Source organism: Meleagris gallopavo, chromosome 2 (assembly GCF_000146605.3).
Source record: "Meleagris gallopavo isolate NT-WF06-2002-E0010 breed Aviagen turkey brand Nicholas breeding stock chromosome 2, Turkey_5.1, whole genome shotgun sequence".
NCBI classification, from domain to species: domain Eukaryota; kingdom Metazoa; phylum Chordata; class Aves; order Galliformes; family Phasianidae; genus Meleagris; species Meleagris gallopavo.
Window position 1 is genome coordinate 94,627 of NC_015012.2, and position 22,970 is coordinate 117,596.

General features: G+C 42.7%; 1 protein-coding gene across 1 annotated transcript; it reads right to left on the reverse strand.

Annotated features, from left to right (window-relative positions):
• Nucleotides 1–381: 381 nt before the first annotated feature.
• Nucleotides 382–22,303, reverse strand: LOC109365772 (centrosomal protein kizuna-like). The gene is made up of 6 exons (XM_019612475.1): nt 21,961–22,303; nt 19,367–19,526; nt 18,286–18,351; nt 10,861–10,960; nt 2,999–3,042; nt 382–621 (listed from the first exon to the last, which is right to left on the reverse strand). The coding sequence occupies exons 1-6, from the start codon at nt 21,994–21,996 to the stop codon at nt 518–520; spliced, it is 510 nt and encodes a 169-aa protein (XP_019468020.1). The 5' UTR covers nt 21,997–22,303; the 3' UTR covers nt 382–517.
• Between the last annotated feature and the right edge of the window lie 667 nt (nt 22,304–22,970).

Below are 22,970 nucleotides of genomic sequence, written 5' to 3' on the forward strand. Positions count from 1 at the left end.
TAGAGTAGCTGGGACCACTCCCAGAGTAATTTGTCAGGCTGGAAGTTTTGACCCAGGAGGTGTAATTTCTCAATCACTGCTGACTCACACCTCGTGTGTGACAACCCATGCATCTCTGTCACGTAGCATTAGCCACTACACAGATGCATCCCTTGCCTTTTATACGGCACTGGGCAGGAGGTGCTTGCTGTGAGCAGGGACCTGCAGACAATCAGCTCCAACCCCCAAAAACAGAAAGAACTGGGGAACTAGCCAATGGGTCCCAGCTGCCTTCTGGAGAAACTTGTACAACCACCATGGGGTAAGCGGACATCTGAGGACACACCTTCAGTTGGACCTCCTTCAGAAAAGAAAAACAGAGTAAACACACATACAAAGAGGACGTAGAATACCAAGCAATCTTTATTCTGTATTTAAATGCAAATATCAACCTCTGAGGTGCACTTCTGAGACAGCAGCATTCAAGTTGTGGAAGACGATGCTGTTGATTTGCTTCCCAAAAGCAAGTGGTGGAACTTCAATCATAGAAGTCATCAAAGTCATCTGTTTCTGGGCTGTGAGTTTGTGGACGCAAAACATCCACAGCCTCAGAGCTGCTATCGTCAGATTCGCCCCAGAAAGCTGAGAGTGAAGGGAAAAAATAAAGGGAGAATTATAAAAATCTTTTCCACGCTCATGTGACAGCACAGGCACTACTGTTTTACTGCTCTTTTGAGGTAGCTAGACATTGTGGTTTCTAGAGGAGCTCGGGCTTAGGGTTGTTTTGAGGACCCCCAGCAGAGGTGTGCATTTCTGGCACTGTGCTGTCACCAAGTCGTGGTCTCCTAACTGAGCTGCTGTGGAGGAACAGTGAGCCATTTACAGGGCTGACTTCATTGTTCCTCAAGGTAGTTTGGCAGAATGTTTCCACTCCAAGCAATTTACTTGACCATCTGCTGCCTGAATTACAGCTTTGTCTATTATCTTCCACTTTCTCCCTCTATTTGACCCTACAGTGAAGTCACAGGATAACCATGACATCACAGAGTTGGCATAAAAATGGCAATGATGTCACAAATGGAAAAAAACACCACTCTGTGACAGGACCACATACAGACAAAAACGACTTCAAAGAACTGGATGGCTTTAACAAAAGGACCTGGTAATTAGCAAGCAATTTCACTGAAAAACAGAATCACATTTAAATTTGAAGTGCTTGAGAGATTCCTCGATATGTAAATTCCTTTGACCCATGGAAGGAGAGGGGAAAAAAAAAAAAGCAGCAGACACACAGGGAAGTACACAGAGCTCTTCACAACGAAGGCCTGATGAGATGATTCAGGTGTGAAGGTTGCCAGCTCAGTCGTGCAGTAACTGTTAATTTTTCTTTTTCCCTTGATTAAAAAAAAGAAAACCACAACAGAAAGCCACGCTTTTTTCTCCAGAAAAAAACAGTTGCTTCACCACAGAAGGGCCACTGAGGAGTGCTGCTGACCAGCAGCAACACTGGGCTCTGCATCAACAGCATTTGTATGTTAAACTGCACCCACAACAGCAACAAGCATAGGCTGAGGGAGTCAGAGGAAACAGAGGCACAGGTGGGAACAACATTCACAGGCACAAATTCCTTTCTTCTTTGGGTTCGTGGTTCCCCAGGGCAGCACATGGGAAGGGCAGGGGCACAGACATCCTACCCCACACCTCCCCCTGCCCTGCTCTGATGAAACCTCTCTGCAGGTTGTGCACAGACACATAACATACTTCTCTCTCTCAGCCCCACTGTAGGAAGCAGCCACAAGCTAGAATGTCAAGCCTACAGTTACTTCCAGAGCAGCACTGCCTGTTCCTAAAGGTTTTCAGAGGGTCCTCATTTCTCCAAAGTTATCAAAAGGAAGTTGATGCCCCAAATGAGGCAAGAGCCTCACAAATAGAGATTCAGACGGCAGGAGAGAGGCAAACTGTCAAGCTTCATACAGAAATTCCAGCTCATATTCGACTGAAGCACTGTTCACTGTTTTGTGCTTTTGATGGCACAAGCTATATAAATGCCTTATCTACAAATGCAGCAGCTGCACCTTTCATCCTATATCCCCAGACCCCTGGACTGCAGGTCTGCCGCGAGCAGCAGAGTGGGGCAGGCTGCACCCCGTGCTCACTCCCATGCTGAACGTGTGGGAGGAGAGCAAACGTGCCGAAGGGCTCCACAACATGCAGCTCCCCAGCAGAGAGCTAAGCAGGCTAGAGATGTGACAGAGGCCTTTCAAATGGCATCAAAGCAGCCACGGTTAATGGTGTCCTGAAATCAGCTCAGATTCCATAACTGTGAAATAAGCTTGGTGTCATTCAGGACTGTAATAGTTCCCGAAGCTGAGCTCCCAGCAAAAAACTCTCTGGTCCCAGTGCTGCCTTCCTTTACAGAGTTACAGATGACTTCGGACACTAGCAGTTAAGGTAATCAGAAGTAAAATCAAGTGTAGGGGAGAATGAAAACATGCAGGGCCTGGACACTGATTTAAAAGAAAGCCTGCACAAGGAAAAAATTGTTTCAGGCACACATGTGTGTACAGACACCGTTGTGTGCCCACCTATGGTAACCACACAAACAAACATGCTGCTGCCCATCCACTCCTGCACTCAGTATTTCAAAGAGGAATAATGAAAAAAAAAATTGTCAGATTTTTCCTCTGCTTGGCCTGAAGGACATGGTTTAGTAGGGGAATATTGGTGGTAGGTGACTGGATGATCTTGGAGGTCTTTTCCAACTTTGGTGATGCTATGATTCTCCTGCTCCTGTTTGATTTAAATCACCAAGCACAAAGATCGCTGCCCTTCCAAATCACGCACATGTTCTCTCTGATCCAGAATTTCCCATCAATAACTATTTGCCTGCTCCTGTGCTGAGGCAGGGAAATTCCACATTTCTCCCATCTCCTTAAAAATGTTGTATTTAGAGGCTTTCTATCATTTAAATTTCCCTAAGAAAGACAGGTTTTTAAGTAGTTTAACAGTTGGCTCTTACCTTTGGATTTTATAGCAGTTATCGCTCCCTTCCTGAATTCAGGCCTGCAAACAAGGAAAGATTGTAAATATGCAGCACAATGTCACAAAACTAAAAGACAACCAGTTGACTTTTTTTTTTTTTTTCTTTTCAGTAACTACTCGCTCCTTGGTTGTTGTTTTTCCCACTTGTATGTTTTAGAAAAGGTGGAGAAATTATCATGCAACAAGGACACTGGTCCAGATGTTCAGGCAGCGTGCTCTGGAAGCAGCCGTTGCTAGCACTGCTGATGTACACCAGTAGTGAATTAAGGGGACAAAGCATCAGAGCTTCATCTATCTTTCGCAGCCCTTCAGATATGCAAAGAAAGTAAAGAAAAAAATCCAAACAAAAATAAAAGCACCCCCCATTGATGCTCACTGAACTTCCTTATTTCCCGTCCTGCCAGCGCACTCCTCCAAGTCAGCTCCTGGGTTCCCATAGCATCACCCACGTCCCTATGTAAATGTGCAATCTTCCAGCTGCCTTTGATCTACCTTGATGTATATGCAGTTGCGATTCTGTTCTGTTAAATGACTGCTCTTGTGTCTAGAGCATCACAGGCCCTTTTGAATCTCTCAAACAAGCTGGAATCATTTTGATCTTTTGTGTGTAGCGTATGTATTGTGTTGGTGCTGTGAAATAATCACACAGGGGCAATGGTGTAGGAGAATTAACTGTTATATTAACAATCCCGCAATAAGCTCTAAAAATAAAGCTTCAGCTGATTTTAATAAGGAAGATCAAATAGGAGATATTTGTGACATTACTGTGTGAACCAGTCCAACATAAGCAAATGTCAAGCTGCAATTTGAAGCTGTCGCTACAGTCAGAACACAATCAGCTGTCAAAATTTCACACAATTTGCTGCATTTCATTTAGAGACACGGCAGCTAATACATAATTACTTGAAGCGAGGAGTTAAAAATATTCTAACTACCATCAATGAAGGCATTTGTGAAGGAGATACAAGACGACACGATTCATTGCTTGTGTTACACCACCGTATTCAGTGAGGATTTGTGCTTACAACTGGAAAGTTCAACTTAAAGCAGGGGAAGTTTCATTACATTACAGCTACCTCTTTTTAAGAGAAAGTCCATGTTAGTTATATTCATTTCCTACAAGTTGTGAATGCCATTAGCCTCAATCTCCCTTCTCTAAAGGGATTCACCAATTCCCAGAAGTAGAACATTAAACAGAGCTGAAGTTCAACTAAAATCCCAAAAGAACATTTAAGTACTAGTAACAAAATAGCAGTATTAGTTAAGTACAAACAATTAGAAATATATTCTTTAAATAATTAACTCAAAAAAGCGTTAGCCTTAAATAGTGCATCTGACAGTCATCAGCATGCCATCCAACTCCCTTTTGGTTTTATTCAGTCAAATCTCGCCCTACACTACACTCCAACTTCTGATTCAAATTCACTCACTCCACATGCTTGCTGAACACACTGCACAGGTCAGGTCCTCCAGGCTGAGGCCTCGAACACGCCAACCACGCTGAGCTCCTGCTCATTGTGCTGAGATTTCCTGACCCTCAGCGCTCCCCAGGAGGTGCCCCATGGATTCCAGGCTCAGCCCACAGCTTGTGCTTAAGAGGAGGCGACTCTGTCAGCCACCTCGTTTTCCCCTGGGTGTAGAGTGAGAACCCACTTGTTGCTGAGCTGCAAATGGAGAGGTGATTTCCGTGGCAGACTGCACAAGAACCATTTTGCCTTCGAGTATTTCATTAAAACAAGCTCACAGAGCTGACAGCTACCATTTATACTGCCTACTGCTTCGGCTTCCACCGTCGGGAAGGGAGGCGGAAAGGCTTTATCGTGCAGCCTCAAAGTGAGCCTTTGCTCCGCTTGGTTCAGGCCACCATTGGACATGTGAAGGCTGTTCAGGTGGATCCATAGCCCTGCTGAGCTGAGGACCACCATGCAATACGAGGACCACAGGATGAGCAGTGGAAGAGCACCCACAGCCCTGCACAGTCCTGAGCACTTCCAACTGCTCCGGGGCCACCTGAAGGCCTCACTGAGAAGCTGTGGTGGGCAAGGACCACCCCGGCCAAGAGATGAGGCAGCCTGGTCTTGTGGGTGGCAACTCTGCCTACAGCAAAGGACTTGGAGCTGGTTGGCCCTTCATGAGCCAAATCATTCTGTGATTCTAAGATTCTGAAGATCTGAAAACCTTCCCTCCTCCTCCCACCTTCCCATGAAGAAAACAGCCAGTGCTGAGAGAAGGGGGGGCAAAGACAGATGTTCACATTCTACCAAAAAGCCATCAGTGCGTTCCCTCTCCCAGGGGAAATTACCATGCCTAAGAACAGAATTCCCTACCAAAACAGCCCAAAGGTGTATGAGACAGGCCTTGTCGGAAGCTAGTATCAGTGCCACAGATCAGGCAGAAAAGGAGATGCCAGGAAACGGTCTGGCATGGAAGCCGGTGGCACACAGAGCAATGCTAGAGGAGATGCAGAAAATGATACCAGGAAAACAGAAGGGCAGAAACAGCAACTCTGTCAAATCGAGACTGGAAATACCGCAAGATAGCTTTGTCACAGGGAATAAAATTCTTGAATTATGTCTGAAGTGTCAGTCAAGATGCAGCAAAACCTTTACGTTGCAAAACACCCATATTGAGAAGTCAGGAAATTCAATCGTGAAAGTTACCGTCTGCTATGCCGAGCGCACAATAACCACACAGACCTCCAAGGAGAAATTTTAGGGCTATAAATGAAGTAAGGCCAATTTCCCTGCCTTGACTAATCCCCTGTAGTGACCCTTCGATATCCATTTACACATTTGCTTCTTTCCTAAAATAATGCCAAACTCAACCCAGGCTCTAACAAAGAAAAAACCCAAACCGGTTTAACTTCAAAGGGGCTTTTAATCTCTCCTTTACTCTGCTGAAATAGGCTTTTTTGTGCTGAAGATTCTGCAACAATAATAAATGAAAAAGCTCCAAGAAAATATTTTTTCCCTCCATAAAGAAAATTAATATGAAGTGGAAAAAAAATGTAGTACAGCAAAAAGGCAAGTAAATAGATGCGGCATTGGGGGAAAAAAAAAAATAAAAAATCAAGAGAAAATGTTTACTCCAGTCTGGGTATCTTTTTGCTATAGCACTTGTTGAACTTCAGTGCTTCAGTGGCAAGAGAAACGAACAAAAAATAAACAAAAAGGATACCCAAATGCCTTAAAAGAAGAAAAAGAAAAGAAAACCACATAGCCCACAACCACTACCTAAATAGCAAAGGAAAAAAAACAACATCATCCAAGCAGCAAGAAAAACAGAACAATGTCAAGTTTGATCAGAAAGACAAACAAATTGAGGAGCGTGGGGGCTTCAGGAACACCGACACTATGGCTGATATTGGCAGAGGTTTCAAGGCTGTGCGCCTCTTCTGCATGAAAGCAGTGCTGAGGCACCAGAAAACAAACAGTATTTATATTTCACAGGGCAGTGCTTCATAACCCTCACTGAAAGAAGTGATGAAGCTTCTCCCCAGTGACACGTGAGGGTGCAATGCTGCAGATTTATCTTTAAAAATCGTTTTCTGGAAACATCTAAAAGCCTTTTAGGAGTATCAAGCCGGGCTACTCGGTGCCAGCGCTTCTGATGTGACAGACTCAGCTCAGCGTGCCCCTGTGTGATAAATACGCTTTGCTGTGAGCTGCAGGACAACTCTGATGGCACTATCATTTTCTGCTGATAGTTGACTAGAAACTGGGCATCACAGAAACGCAGAGAAGTTACAGAGTTGGGAATGCACTAACAAATCCATTCAACACGCCATCATTTGCTGAGGAATGGAAACGGTAACACAGAATTTAAGTAATTACACTGCGAATATCATCACTCTCATTGTAGGATACAAAGATTGACATCAAGTTACATTTAAGATCGCTCCCTGCTTGTGTATCGTGTTGAAGAAAATATATATATTCCTACTTAGAAAAACAGACCAAAATCCATCACAGTGCAAGGTCCTGGCATACCCCCCCCTTTAACCGCCCTGCAGCACGGCTGCTACATCACCACTGTTTCTGTGGCTTTTAGGATTGAGACCAGATGTGCTAGCTCCAGGACTTGCAGAAAAAACATCCCTGAGTTACAGTCGACCTTTGTTAGAAGTGATTTGACAATTCAAGCTCTGCAGAAGGATACAACCATCAGGCACGGACTCACCTACACACACGTGGCTCTTAAGGTGCAGGACGCTGGCTGCAGCACCCCACTCTGCCCCGTTCCCTTGCTTTCATTGCTCTCAATGGCTATTTCCTTTTCCTGCTTAATGCATACCTTGGAAAATCCTGACCCCCAAACTTTAGGCTGGAGCTCTGACAAGAGATGCCAAACAAGTCCACGAAACGCCATCGAGATTTCAAATGATAGCAATAACGACATCAGGTAGAAGATGCAAAATGAATTGAGAGCTCCTAGTTCAGCAAAGTCTGAGTGCCCCCTGATGGCCAACATGCTGCTTTGCATGGCAAGCCACGCACCCCATTAGTTATAGCCAGTTGATTATTAAATATTTCCTCCGAGAATAATTAAGAGGATGAATTACAATCTGAAAACTTTTATTTACATCTCATTAAATCTGAGTTTGTTAGAGGCAGCTTTTGACTAAAAAACAGCCTCCGGGGACCGGGCTGGACTACTTCCAGAATGCAGATTAATCAAAGTTTAAAATACTTTACACCGTGCTTACGTCCTGACAAATTACAGTTTTCATTTGCTTCTCAGTCTGTAACGCAGCTTTAATCTTCAGATTATTTGGAAGCTAGACAGAGCAAACAAGTCACGAAGAAAAATAAATGGCTTGCATCAAAACCACAGAACGATCCCAAAAGCTAGTGACCTCCTCTGGCTGCAGCCATGGCTGCAGGGCCGCCCAATGCCACACACATCGCCTTCTGCCCGCTCTTTCGGGGAGACTCAGGCCTGACTTATGATACCTTCTCCCCCCGAGTGGTTCTATAATTTAACGTGCTCTTTCCTCTCGCAAAACCTTCACTCTTCTGGCTAAAGTTGCATCTACGAGCAGCTCGATAAAGTAAATTAGTCCAGGGGAAAAAAAAAAACAAACCCAAGCCAGTTTGATATCTAAGGCAGAAGCAGACAATATTTGTGGGAGAAGAGGAAGCTCTGGCATGCACCTCCGAACAAAAGGGAACAAGTGGTCTTTACTCAGAGAGCAGCTTCCTATTAAGACTCACTCCTTCGTACATTATGCCTTTCATCCCCACTCAACCACAAAATGATTTTGCTGTAGGAAATACAATGGCCGAAAAAGATTTACATTGAAAGAATCTTTAATAATAAACTGTTGCAGATCTGCCTACTTCCCCATGATTTATAATACAATAAACATCGGATTCTATTAAGTCTCATGCACTGAAGACATGCACTGAAAAACCGAATATGAAAGAGCTCAATTCTTCCCATCTCCAGTACCATAATAGTGAAATGAGCATGTATAAATGTGCTAAGAGTATCTCTTTGCATCTTTTATAGCTTGTGTGTATTAATCTGTAAAGCTTATTAAGAAAGTCATTGCTATGCAAAGCAGCACCCAATCTCTTTCTCTTGCTTTTCAACAGAGTGCAGTGTTTAGCCAATAGGACCGGTCCCCTGCCCCTCATTCTGCATTCATAACATGCAACATTTGCACAATGTATCTCTCAAAGGCTGCTGAATAGAAAGCCTTAATACTCATGTAAACAACTGCAAACCAATTACTTAATGAATCAGGCCCACACATAATGAGGTGCCAGACAAAGAGCTATAAATGCATTTTTGCGCCCAAGCCTCCGCTTTAAAGTAAAATCCCTCAGCTGTAGTTTGGGCTTAACTGGCACATCATAATTATTGTCTCCAGGACATCAGAGGAAGCCATTTTTTTTATTTAGGTCCAGCAGGGTCTTTTTCGAGGTCACTCATCAGCTCAGTGACAAAACAGCAAAGAAGAATTTATAAAAAGTACCACAGCAGTACTACACAGTTATGTTTATTCTCAAGTAGTGGGTTTCGAGACCACTTGTAAAAGCAATAAAGCACGAGAAGTGACTGCACTAAGTGGAGAGCTTACGTGTGAGCGGCCAAGAAATTTCGCCGCGCCCCGACCGCAAAGCAGCACCCATTGCTCTTGCCGTGCTGCCTCTGTGCAAAGTCCACGTCGAGCGTCCAAAACAAGCAGCACTCAGAAACTTCACGTTTAAAAAGGGAGGATTGCTTTCCTAGGCATTTTGGATACGAACCTTGAGCCGCTGTAAGACTGGCTGGTTTTTAAGGAGCACCGTCAGCACCAGTGCACCCAGTGCTGCTCAGCGCTGGAAGGCACGAAGCTGCAGGGCAGAGCGCTGCTAAAATCTATCACAAGTGAGAATTAAAAAGAGCACTGAAAAAAGGACAGCATATAAATAGCATCTGAAAAACTACTGAAGATGCCAAACAGTACCCAAGGGTTTTTTTTAAATAGCTGTCATCATTAATTATACGTATTTTACGTGCTTATTTAGGTGCTTATGCACATATTTAGGTGCTTAACAGCAATCCTGTAAGCAAGTTCCCCAGGGCTCTGTCCTGCTCTGCCTGCTATCCTTGGCTTCTGTGAGCGACTGAAATTTAGCATTTCAAAATTCATCTACAAGAAAAACCCTTAAACTTCCTAACGTTATTATTCAGAAGCTCATTCTCAAGCAAACTAAGTTCCAGAAAAGAGATTGAAAAATAAAGAGGAAAAAAATAAGAGTTGGAGTCATGAGAGCTAATCCTAAACAAAAGCACAAACGTCCTTCATCAATATATGATTACAGCTTGCTTTTATTAACTGTATTGAAGAACTGCAGGAAGACTGTTCTAATTCAGAAGACAGTACTTGCAAAATCAGAATAGCCGTCTGTGTCAAAACTGGCCTCATCAATAACAATACAAAGAAACTACAGAAAGATATCAATGTCTTATCAGTAGGACGAGTTAGAAATTTATCAGGATGCTTTAAAGTCTTTTCCTGAGTGCTATTAATGGCTGTCTTCAGCTGAGGAGCCACACAACAGCAGAGCCCACTTGCAAGGCTGTTCTAATAAGAGCAGATAAGAATCTAAAGCCAAGCCAATATTTCATGAGATGGCTGTGCTATAGCCCATTTTCTGCTGCTGCTTGACCACTAATTTGATTGCTGCTGTTTGATTACCGTTACACACCCATGAAGAACACAGGGAATATCTAACACAACTGCTCAGGGACCCAAAGCAAATCACTGCAGCATTAAAAAAAAGTGTTGTTTTTTTTTGTCTGTTTAAAATTAAATAGACAGCATCCTTTAGGTAACTACAAGGCCATCAATTAAACACATTCAGTGTGAAAGCAAGACAGACATGCTGTAAATATCCCAGCATCAAAAATAACAGGGGAAAAACCACCAGTCTGCAGACCGTGAAAAGTATGATCCAGTTACAACTAGTTTACATCTCAGCTACACGGAGAAGAAACCCATCACTTTATTTCTTGAAGACTTTATGTTTTCTGTCTGCCCTTTTCCTGACAACTTCTATTGTCTGGCCTCTGAGTAGCCCTACTGAGAGCAGCTGTACACGCTAATTTGTGGTTCACTGAGATGTCAATTGAGTCTTAAAATGAGAAAACAACAGCTGCAAAACAATACTTGGCTTTGGTGCAAATATTTTCTAAGGTGTACCAGAGTTTAAGTTGTTTTCTTAGATAAACATAAATACAAGCCTTAACCTCAGATCAAGTAAAAATCATCAGAGATTCAGTCACATTCTACAGGCATTTCTCATTCCACTGAAACATTTCAAATGTTAAATCCTTTAATAACTTTACCTTGAGAGGTCACCGCTTCTTTCACTGGATGAACTCCTTTCGGAGCACATTTCTTGGCTTTCTTTTGCTTCAGAACCATTATTTCCAATGACACAACCTGCTAAGTGAAAAACACAAAGTATAAATTTTCAAATGTTAAATCTGAAGACATCGCAGCTGTATGTCATTTCCGTGATCTGATGATGGTTTCTTGTGAACTCAGAAACGTTGGTGTGTTTTGACCTGTTTTAGAACAAAAGAGCAAACACTGGCTTTAAGAACTGTATTGCATCACACACCAACTTCAAGCAAAACTTCAAGGATTTACGCTTTTTCTTCATTTTCTTTCTAATCCTCAAGTTCTAATTTACTTGCCTTAATCAGGAAGAAGGGTTACTTTCATTCTCCTTCCCCTTAAATGTGTTAGTACACATTAACATCTCTGAATACTATTTGATACATCAGTATTTTTAACTTTTCCTTTTCAAATATAGAGCTGCATTTGGGAGACACAAATCTTAGATTTTTCTATGACTCAACAACCAACTTAACAGTCAGCCATTCCCAAATCTTTTATTCACACTTTCCTTTATTTCTTCCCCATTCTGTGCATCTCATTTTCTGTTCTGTACAGACTGATTTAAGAAAGTAAATAGATAAAATTCTTTCGCTGGAATGGCACAATTGCTCATCTTTGTGTTGGTTTCCATAGACCACGATGCTTAAGTACAAATCCCACTTTACCAGGCTGCTTTGCACTATAAATTGTAACTGGGACACAACAAGACCTCTATATACATGTATCTATATAGATGTGACTGAAATTCTAAGCAAGCCCTGACCATGGAGGACTTCCAGGATGCAAGACTGGCAGTAGCTCAAAGCTGCAGACTGGGCGACGCAGGCATGCATTGAGAAACTACTCATCATAAAAGAGCTAATATTTGTGCTTGTTTGCACATGACTTCAGGAAAGTAAGAATAGTAATAAAAGAATCTAAGTCAGTGTAATCGGTTTAAAACTCCTAGAAATTGCTTTTTTACTCCAACATTGCTCTTCAGGAGGACAATGAACATCTGGGCTTCTACCGGAGTGATTTCAGTACTACAGGGATCCCACCAGGCCTGCACTTCCCCTACGTCAAATGGGAGCATGACCTACTTGTCCTTCACCTTTGAGGCCCTCTGGAGCTTAGCTTTGCCCTATCTGTCAATTATAAAACAATACTGGGCTATCAATCCCCACTTCTGCCTTAGTTACATCAGACTTAAAGCCAATTAGTCAAACTGTTCCTCTCGAGCCTCTATGAATCTGCTTATATGCCCACATCAATGGGGGATCCTTCCAAGCCCTCACAAGCTCACCAACTCACCTTTAAAACTGAGCTTGGTATTTCATCTGGGTTGCAATACCTATAAAGCATCCAAGGAAGTTTAAACACTCCGAGCACTGAGCTCTTGCCTCATCTCCACACCTCAACAACATGTCCACGTTGTAAGGCAGTGGAAGAGACTGCCAAGTGGAAAGAAGTATTGCTTAATGATTTCCTTCAGCCAGTTCAAATGGTGAGAAAGCACGACGACTGCTCTGAAAATAACACCTATGTTATGATGTTGGTGGTATAGCAATAGAGATTAAACCTCCCCCCCGATGCCCCATTACATGTTGTTGCTGTGTGACAGGTGCAGCAGAAGGGCAGCCTGACAGAGCGGTGTCTGACATGGAAGTGCAGATGAAGCCAAGGTGTGTCACTGAATTCCACCATGCAGAAAAAAATGGCACAACTGAAATTCATCAACGCTTGCTGAACACTGACAGAGACCAAACAGCAGATGTGAGCACAGGGAGGTGATGGGTGGTGCACTTCAGCAGTGGTGACAGTGATGTGAAAGACATCTGGATGTCCTGAAAGACCTTCTGGATAGCAGCATGCAGGCTCCTGCACGTTACTGGCAAATATGCACAGCTAATGGTGGTGACTGTTGAAAAACTGTGTTGTGTAGCCATGAATTTGCTTTATCAAACAGTCTTACTACACCCTTTGTAGCTGTTGTAGTTTCCATGGCAACAAATAGGAGGCATTACTTTTAGAGCAATCAACATATTTTGTTAAGCATGTGGCATTTTGAGTATTCACTCTACAGCTGGCCAGTGCTGACTGCACAGACAACTGAAAAAGCTTGATAAAACAGCTTTTGAGCTTAAACTGGGACGTTAATAATGAAAATAAGTTCTTAATCCAATCGTTCGAGCAATACTGCAAAAGAAGGGAAGCTGTTTTGCCACAGATGACACAGCTCTCCTCACATCTTTTTCCCCAGTGTATTCTTCCTTCCACTCAGAATGAGCGAAGGATATGAGATACCACTATTAATTAAAAACACTCCACACTTTTCAACTTAGAATTAATTGTGCAGTCTGTATGGGTCAAAGCAGCTTTCATGTCAGCTTTCACAATTTTGTTCCAAACAAAATGGGTGTACTTTTCTTCATTAGCCACCAGTTCCAGGAAAAACTGCCGTGGTTGCATAATGAACCACTATTATTTTGTTCTGCTGAACAGCTGAAATGATCTTTGACCCAGAACATACAGAGCAGAGCAGAACCAGGAAGAAGATATTTTCTCCATGCACTGCCCTATGGCCAAGGTTCCAGTGTTTATCAATGTACAGCCAGACATCTTTGTGACAAGAAAGTGATGCGATGTAACCTTCTGCAAAGAAAGAAGAAAGCTCCTGGTTATGTACTCACAGCATTCATACCTTGTTAACTGTGTTACCTGAGGAAAAAGCTCATAATTTTGAGCATCAAAACCAACATCTCTGTTACACTTGCAGCCCTGAACCGCAGCAGGAGTCCCAGGAGAAGTGGAAAAAAAGTCATCTAGAGATATCAAGTATTGTCATGACCAGCAACGCCCAAGAGCTTGACTTGGCATGCCCATAAATGAGAACGGTGCAAGCAATTCCCAGAGCTGCTGGATTTCCAGATGCAAGCTGGGGAAACAGGAAGTTTACTGCCAAGGCAGTTTGTGAGGAAACCTCAAATCTGTGACCTAAGCAAGTAAGCAAGCAGTAGGTGTTGCTCTGCAGGGAGGAGAAGAGCAGCAACTGGAATGCCAATTAAAAGCTATCAACAGCAATTAGTCATTGTTTCCAATAACAATCAGTAATCACATATGTAAACACGAGTAGCTGGAGAGCAAGTGAAGCCAGTGCCTATGCAAGCTCAACTCAGACGTGGATCTGCATCTCCCTCGTACACGAGTGAGTGTTCCACAAAAAAGGAACTTGGCCTTTTCTGTGTACTATTCACAACAATAAAATAGTTAGCAGCTTGGGTATTTCAGCTGTCACTAGACTTCAAAGTTAATAATGCCTTGAAAGGAATATTATCAGGATCAGCTGAGCCTGCAAGCTGTGTAGTTTTAGTTACCTTGGCAATATTTACTGCATTCACATTCAGGAGTGCTGCTCGGTCCAGGCTACCACGCTGCTAGCTGTGGCACGAAAATAGGGAACTAACAATAGCTCCTGCCCAGAGGAACTTCAAATCTGAACAGCCTCCTCCACCACATTAACACTAATTACAGCACTTGCTGATCATCCACAAAGAGCCATCTGGGATTAAACACAGGATATCAGCTGCCTTGCCACTGCCAGAACACAAACAGCCACTGTGCAAACCTCTGCCTTGGGACCGGAGGCTTGAGTGATCCCTACACACAGCTTTTATACGTGCTGATTTCCCCTGCAATACAGCAGAAAACTTGCTTACAGGGAGAGGATAAAGGCTACCTGCGAATCTGATAGAAGGATGTGCTCTTCTGATAAAAGGAAGCGATAGGAGGATGAGCAAACAGATGAAAAAGATCTCCAAATTAAGAGCAGAACTCTGCAGTGGCCAGTAGCCAGAAGGAGGTCAAATATCAACAACTATTGCCCCTGCTTTCCTTTGAAAAAAGAAAGGATAAAACATTCTCAGCATAACAATATACCAATGCATGACACTGCCCTCTCAAGAGGGTACACACCTGATGACCAGAGGGCTCACGGAATCCTGATGGAGCAAGCCAGCCCAGCGAGAGCACTTCCAAAAGTTGCTGCCTCCACTTGAAGACTGAACAAAGCTTTACACTCAGAATTCACAACTGAAAGATGTCTTTCCCAAACTTACTCAAGTTGAGCAATGTAAAACATCACCTACTGGAGAATGTAATCCAAACTAACTTAAGCAAAACGTACAATTTTACGCTGTGCCAAGGTACTTCTGTCAAACCAATGGTGATTAATCACATATAGATGAACTTTTTTTTTTTTTTGGCAACAGCAGCTTGTGATAGATTGATATCAAATGAAGCAAAACGTTGGGTAGACTTAATAAACGCTTTATTAGCACACTCCAAGTGGAAACTCAGGACCCTTTCAAGTCCAGCTCAAAGAAGGACCTCACTGGGAAAGATGTGTGGGTGTGGGAAAAGTGCTGGCAGGATTATTGGCTCATTAAAGGTGTCCTAAAAAGGAAAAGAGAATTGGTTTTGTGCCCTCTCATGTTTCCCTATGATACGTGAGAAGGACCGTTTTATTTTATTATACACACACGCACACACACACACACAGACACACACACACACACGTTTTAATACTATTATTATTCTTTAGAGGGTTTTTCCTCCTTATGTCTACATTAGAGATTTCTCCACCTGGAGTGGAAATGGAATATGACATCTGTGAAAGCGAAGCCTGATGAGCAGAGAAGCAATGCCATTTTTATTCCAATACTTTACAGCTTTACTATCTATTTAAATCGAAGACATAAATGAAGGATAGGAAGAGAATCTATTTTTGTTGAAGATTTAACAAACTGACCCCTTCACTAAAACCAGCAGTTTCCTACTCATGAGACATTTAAACTGTTATCTGCAAAACCAAAAATAATGGATTTTATCATTTTTAATCTCCCATCATTTGCCTACCTGAGGAACAGGTAAAAGGCCAACCATTTCTTTAATGTGTCTTCCCGAGGGAAAAAACTAAGCATCCAACAAGAGAAGCAGAATGAGTCCATATACACTCCTCTACCCACACGTAACTTCAGAAGCAGCGAGGTCACCATTAATAAAATGTGGGTGAGATCAACAGCATTTCTTAGGCTGAGAGGTACCTTACACAACACAAAATTCCTTCTGAAGTCCCTTAGTATGACATGGCTCTGCAGGGTTAAGAAGGGGCTCTATGGAGGAAATCACCTCAAAGTATGAGCTGGATCAATCTTGTGCCCTGAGCTAACTGCAGGCTTGGAAAAAGAATAAATCTTTATTGCCACTAATAGGAGTACTTACAGAATATTAAAATAAAGTATTTGGTTCCTTCCATTTCTCCCTCCTCCCCCCCCCATAACAGAATAAAAAAAGAATAAACCAGAACTACAGAAGCACCTGTCAATTTCTATTGGGAAAGACTCTCAGCTCTCACAATGAAGTCATGAAGTCCATCAGAACCTCAATGCTTCCAATGTTTAAATGAAAATTTACAGTCCTTAAGGGATACAGTAGGCACTGAAAAAAAAAGTTTATATCCATTATGTATGGAAAATAATCGTATAACAGAATGGTCGTGTGTAGCAGTCCACCTAAAGACAAAAAACAAACCCCCTCACAAGTCACTGGAGCCCAAAGGCAAGGCTGAACAGTTTCAGTGCTGCAGGGCTTGTAATGGTGAGCACAAGGCAGGGAGTGACAGGCAGGGAGAGTGAGGAGCTAGGAAAGAACAAGAAGCCTGGAGAAGATGATGGGCTGAAGATGAATCGCAGCTGAAAGGAACAACTTTGCTTTCAAGTGAGATATGAAAAGCCTCACTCCCAGAGACAGCGAGAACGCTGGCCAAAAAAGTAGCTCATCAAGCAGATTTGAGAAGAAAGCATTTTTAACTTAAGTTACCATTTGCAGCATTCAGGCTAGGAGGAGTTTCTTAGCATTTTTACAACGAGGAAATATCGGTACTTGCATGTCCATTCAATGAGAAGCTCTGGGAGAAGATGTACATTTACATGTATGCAAAAATGCTGGGCTTCCTGGCTCAAAACAGCCACGCTACGTCCTGAGTCCAGCATGGGGAGAAGCAAGCCAGAAGCCTGGGCAGCTACACACACATCCAAATTCAAGCCCGTGTTCTCCCTTGAAAAATAAAAAATATAAGAGATCTGTGCTGGCATTAGTTCCTCACATCCTTCTTGCTGGTGATGTCTGCAGATGAAGGACCTTAAAATCACAATCCTCTTAAATTACAGACAAAAAATCAGAACAATCCCAAATTCTGCCAAATTTTTGATGAATTTTGAAATAAGTGTGCTTTATTTCAGCAGAACCGTTTAAGTGGCTCGTGTGCTTTTAATTCCCCTAAAAAAATAATCGTCACAGCTCACGTTTTACAATTACACTGCCATGTGCAACTGCACGACATTTTAAGCAGCAAGAAAAACGAAAGCATTCCACTCTCAAAGCCTCAGAGAAAAAAAAAATATTCTAAGTTTTATGTGGCTAACATAGTAATATTATTGCTGCAGTATAATTCAGGGATACAAGAAGCACGTTTTTATATTTCGGCTGCAAATTAGGCTCAAAAAGCAGCAGAGGAAAACCTCCATAGAGAAATGAATTGCCCTCCGAAAGACAGGCTATTTTTAAGTCGTAAAACAGCAGAAAGGCAACAGCGAGAGCTGTATAAACAGATGCCCTCGCACCTTTCTGTCGGAGTACACACCTGCATAAATGAACAGTTAGCCAAACATGCCCATTTATAACGAAGCAGCCCACGACTTTGCAAAAATCAGGCAAAAGCAAATTGAGACTTATTGCAAAAAGCTCTGCCCGGAATACTAACGCGTTATTGATACTTCACAACCCAAGGATCCTAAGCGAGCCTAATGCATGTGCTGCAGGGAGATCTGAACACGGCCTGATAAAACCTTATTGCTAAAAATTTGGTGTTATCAGGCAGCTTTTGTAACGGAGGCAAAAGCACAGCTTCCTGTCTAGCGGGATTTTTCCCCGCGCTTATTCTAATGATACACATTCAATTAGGAGAGAAAAGAAAAGAATCAAATCAGAAACATCTGTAGTTTGCCATATAATTACTGGATCTTCCCCACGGAGACTGACCTTTGTAACACCGATACGAGGACCTGAAAGGCTAAATGACGGGATATTCGCGCGGTTTAAATGTGTAACATGATTACAAGGAATTAAATAGGCACTGTTATTTTCCATCTTGGTTTACGTGAAGATGAGTGCGCACTTTCTGATCCCACGTTTAATCTCTGTGCTCGGTACGTAGGAGCTGAATTTACTCACTATTAGTGGACCTGAGCCCCTAAAAACGCCGTGTTTTGATTATATAATGAAGTTGAATACCACATTTGAGGTTAATATGCAGCCATTACTTTTACCTGTAATAGGAATCTTTCCTACCACGCTCTCTTCCCGGCTCTCATCTTCACACCAGCTTGTGACTTCTGTATGTGAACACACCATAATGAAACCCATTTCAAAGTGGCAGCGATCAGACTGGTTTGTTTTCTTTTAAGCCCTACTCCCTTTAATTTCTCACTTTTGTTATCTCTTATTTATTGATCTAAACTATCCATTACCGTTCTTAAAAGAGGCGCCTACTGTGAACTTTACTCGAATGTGGAGCTGCTGTGTCTCTGTAGCTCCCAGAGAAAAGGAAAAGCTAACCAAATGTCTTAAATAATTTAAGACCCAATGGGATTTCAGAAACAAACAGCCAACAGTAACTCTGCGATCTTGTCCAGCAGCCCGACAGCCGCGGCATAGATCATACCCACCGCTGAAAATTAGTTTAAATCAAAGTCTCAGTCTCCTCCGTGGATAAAAGTGGCGTGGATTTAGGGGGCCTAAATCAGTTTGTTTACATGTGCTGTGTGAAGAACGTTGCAACCTAATTGCCTGTCTCTTCTGGACTTTGATGTGAGGGATGCTCTGAGAGCAGGCTGAGCAAGTTCCCGTCACCAGTTACTACACAGAGCTAATATATTACTTCCTTATCTGAAGAAATTAACTGGATTCTCACAAACATCCACCTTTTAAGAACGGCACTGCACACCTCTCTTAGCACCAACCCTTTCACTGCGGAAAATCTGTTCTGCATTCTGGCTTCACGAAAAGCAAAACAAAACTAACACAGCTAATTCACACCATTTCTAAACAGCAGGCATTTTCAAAATATACCTATGCATATAGAACCCGTTTTAATAACTACCACAAGGCTTGATTTTCTATCTCAACTGAGAAAACTAGTCCCTGTAGGTAGCATTCACATTAAGAAGTAACAAGAATGACCAAAATGCAGAGAAGTTTCAGGCAATCACCAGAAGCTCATTACAAATATTAAGTCCCAGCAGCTCTAACACAGTCCCTGGCAGATTCTGATGGAAAACACACTTGTATCTCACAGCAGGGCACAGCGGCAGCTCAGAGCACACAGGCAGAGCTTTTAGCACTTGTTACCTTGCTTTCCCATGCTGTCGAGCCACGGAACATGTTTTGCCTGCTCCATTTCCCTGCCGTCATTTGGGATCGATGGCAAGCTGTAAGATGATTCATTACTCTGAACAGATGACCTATCTCCACACTCTTCTGCAAGGACCTCTCTCAGCAGCGGTGGAGCCTGAAGCATTAAAAAATAAAAACAACCACAGCCCTATTATTCCGAGTCTCGAGAGGCAACGGTTTCCAACGCACATTTAGGCTCATCTACACTTCACAGAATAATCCGCTTGCAGGGTATTTCTGCTGGATGCTGAATTACCTCCGAGTTAAATCAGTGCTCGCGTGGGTACTGCATTCTGCCTTCGAGTAACACAAACTTGGAATTGTTCTTTTAATTGCTAGGTTTTCTGGAAGCTGTGTTCTGTGCCTCACGTATCCACCGTAAGCACAAGAGACTGAATAAAAAGTTTTCCTTTTTCCATTTTGGGTACAGCAGCAAGGCAAGTTAGCATGCATTGCCAGCAACAGCTGCAACAAAAACACCACCGAGGTCAATGAATCTGAAGCCAGAAAATCCAATCTGACACCAGCTTCTGATGGACTCGACTCACATTTTAACCTGTATTGTCACAGCATGTTCCTCAACTTCAGTCTCTCCTGTCAGGGTGCAAATCCTTGCAGCAGCTCTAGCCTGACCTCTGTTAATTAAACATCCCTTTTGATGTCCCCAAGGAATTAAGGTGAAAGTAGATGCTTTTACAGGGACCTGAACTGAGTGTAAATATGGCCAACTTATACAGTTTTGGGGCACTTTTCTTTTGTCTTTGTTACTTATAGGGCATCCTTTTGTTTTCCTTCTGTACCACAAAGCACAGACCAGATTCTTTAAATCTACAAGCTTTTTGATCTTATTATCTGTTTAATAAATGAGCCAGCCTTCAGCAACATAGGCCAACATCTCAGAGATAATCCCAACTACTTTAACTTCATCTATCTACACTTATCTGAGAAACTGGAGAGGCTTTGAGACCAAAACCAAGTGGGGCTCATAAGAAAGGTTTTCCTTCCAGCATCCATCCCCTCCTCATTAAGCCCATGTTTATTTGGGAGCACATCATGGCAGCTTTTCAATCTCAGCTTGAACTGCTGCTGTTCTGTGCTCGGAAATCGGGTGTTTCAATGTAGAAAATGCATCATGGGATTACACTTAACTGAATAGATTTTCTTAAATGGAAAAGTAGATGTTGAAGGCATATGTGTGGGCCACAGTAATGTGTAGCAGTAAGCAGATTGTTACTATATATTTACCCATAAGGCTTGTGTTACTAAGCTTTGACTAGAACAAGTCTGTGTATGAGATTTTAAACGTATGTATAGTATTTATCTGCCCATCAGCAGATATTTTTCTAATATTATTAAAACCAAAACATTCAAAAAACAGATTGGACTGCTTTGCTAATGTCTCACGAAAAATTAGAGGGCAGAAAAGTTTGGCAAATATTCTTGCTCTGGTGTTATTTCATATTTTACATACACATGTACATATGCGTATGTACATGTTTTTCTGTCCCTGTAAAGGCAATGCATTTCAGGATTATTTGGTTCTTCAGTGACCCACTTCCTCTGGAAATGAGCTCCCTCATTCCTTTTGCATAGATGTAAAGAAGAAAACCTCCAACAGAAATTGAAGTTACTTTATAAATGCCCAGTTAGGGTTTAAAAAAGACACACGTGCTGCTATCTGTAAAATGCTCTGCAGATTTAGCATACCAAACATAATTCTGTTTCTTTAAAAAGAAAAAAAACACTATCATTCATGATAAAAAGCTATTAAGCCACAGAGAAAGGCAGATGATATAAGCCTCACGATAAATTTGCACAGTGACAAAATGTGTTAGCTTCTTAAATCAGTAACAGGCCCAAAGGGTGGAAAAGATGCTGCAAGGATCTTTGTGGGCTGCCTGCTCCATGGGGCAAAGCCCTCAGACACACAGAAAATCTAGGTTCTCTCCACAGACACTTCCTAGCCATCTCAAAGATGGATTAATGAGCACTACTCACTCGTCCTCCCTGAGCACCCAAGTACTGGGCAGCGTTCAGAGGCACAGGGCCTGCTTCACTTTAATTGCATGTGCAATTTAGTCCCTTGGTGTCAATTATTTAGATATTCATACATGTACATTTCTATAGATATACACAGATGCACAGGTGTATGAATCTACATTTATATATTGCTCTCTACAACTTGAAAGGAGGCTGTGTGAGGCAGGGTCGGCCTCTGCTCCCAGGGAACGGCCATAGGACGAGAGGGGATGGCCTCACGTTGTGCCAGGGGAGGTTCGGGTTGGCTGTTAGCAACAATTCCTTCTCCAGAAGTGATTCTGCACTGCCACAGGGAGTGGTGGGGTCACCTGGAGGTGTCCCAGAGCTGTGGGGATGTGGCACTGAGGAACTTGGTTACTGGACACAGTGGGGGTCAGTTGGGGCTGGACTGGATGATCTTAGTAGTCTTCTCCAGCCATAATAATTCTATGACTTACTAAACACACTGAATACACTGGAAAGCTTCAGGACACGTCATCACAGAGGCTCCCCACACCCCCAGAACTGACCTGGCTTCCTGGTGCCTCCTCGCCCGAATCCAGCATGCTGTGTAACACAGTGGCCAGCTCCTCAGTGCACAGGTGCTCGTGCTCCTCCAGGAAGGCAGCGTGGCTGTTCAGCGAGGCCTGCAGCGTGGCCACATCCCACCGCTGGCCTGGCTTGGCCCTGGGGAGCTGACAGAGGACAGCTGCCTCACTGGCCTCCAGGTCTTCCTTCAGACTGCCATCCTGGCTGCAGAAGCTACAAAATAAAGCAGGCGAGAAGTTTATGTAAAGCCCAAAGAGAGCCAGAATAGGTATGGAGGTCAAGTCCACCTGCAGGCACTTCCTCAGTTCTCCATTAAAATCCTCCAACAATTAAGTCTTTATGGAAACCCTACCTTAAGGAGTCTGAAATTTAATTTTAAGCAGGACTACAAAGCCCTTCCCAACTTGTGCAATTAAATGAACAGTGCCACGGAGTGACAGCCAGGGTAACCTGGTCCTCCTTTTGTTACCATGGGGGAGGTCGGTGACTTTTTTGCTCTTTTACCTCAAATATATCGTTTGCCCACTTGTTACTCTGTACCCTGGCATTGTTAGCCACTAAGCGGATGCTCTTCCTCCTGGAAATAAGAATTTACTGCATACACAGAGAGCAGAGCTGCAAAAAGCGATAAATTTAGGAACAAGCATTTGTTGGCAGCACCTAGCATCAATTTCACTGCAAATCCCGATTTAGAGAAACAAACGAATGGAAAATAAACCATCAACAAAGCAACCCACAGACTTCTTTGTTTTTTAAAACTGAAGTCTTTTCTACACATACTCTCTATTCCCAACTGAGGAGCCAGGCAACTCTTATATCCCCAGCCGTTTCTCTCCAGCTGTTGGGAAATGGAATATTTCAAAGTCAAACAGAATATGCTGAAAAACCATGAATGCCTCAGAAAAATGGTTAGTGAAATGATGCTGTAAATCACAAGGAGGTTCAAATGGTTGCAAGCAGTAAGAGAGGAATCAGAATTTTGCCTTTTTTT

Coding starts and splice junctions, on each gene's coding strand:
- LOC109365772 (XM_019612475.1), bottom strand. CDS start 21,996: ATGCTGGATTCGGGCGAGGAGGCACCAGGAAGCCAG. Junction 3,043..10,860: donor AGAAGCGGTGACCTCTCAAG/GTAAAGTTATTA, acceptor CCTTGTTTGCAG/GCCTGAATTCAGGAAGGGAG. Junction 622..2,998: donor AACTGCTATAAAATCCAAAG/GTAAGAGCCAAC, acceptor CTTCACTCTCAG/CTTTCTGGGGCGAATCTGAC.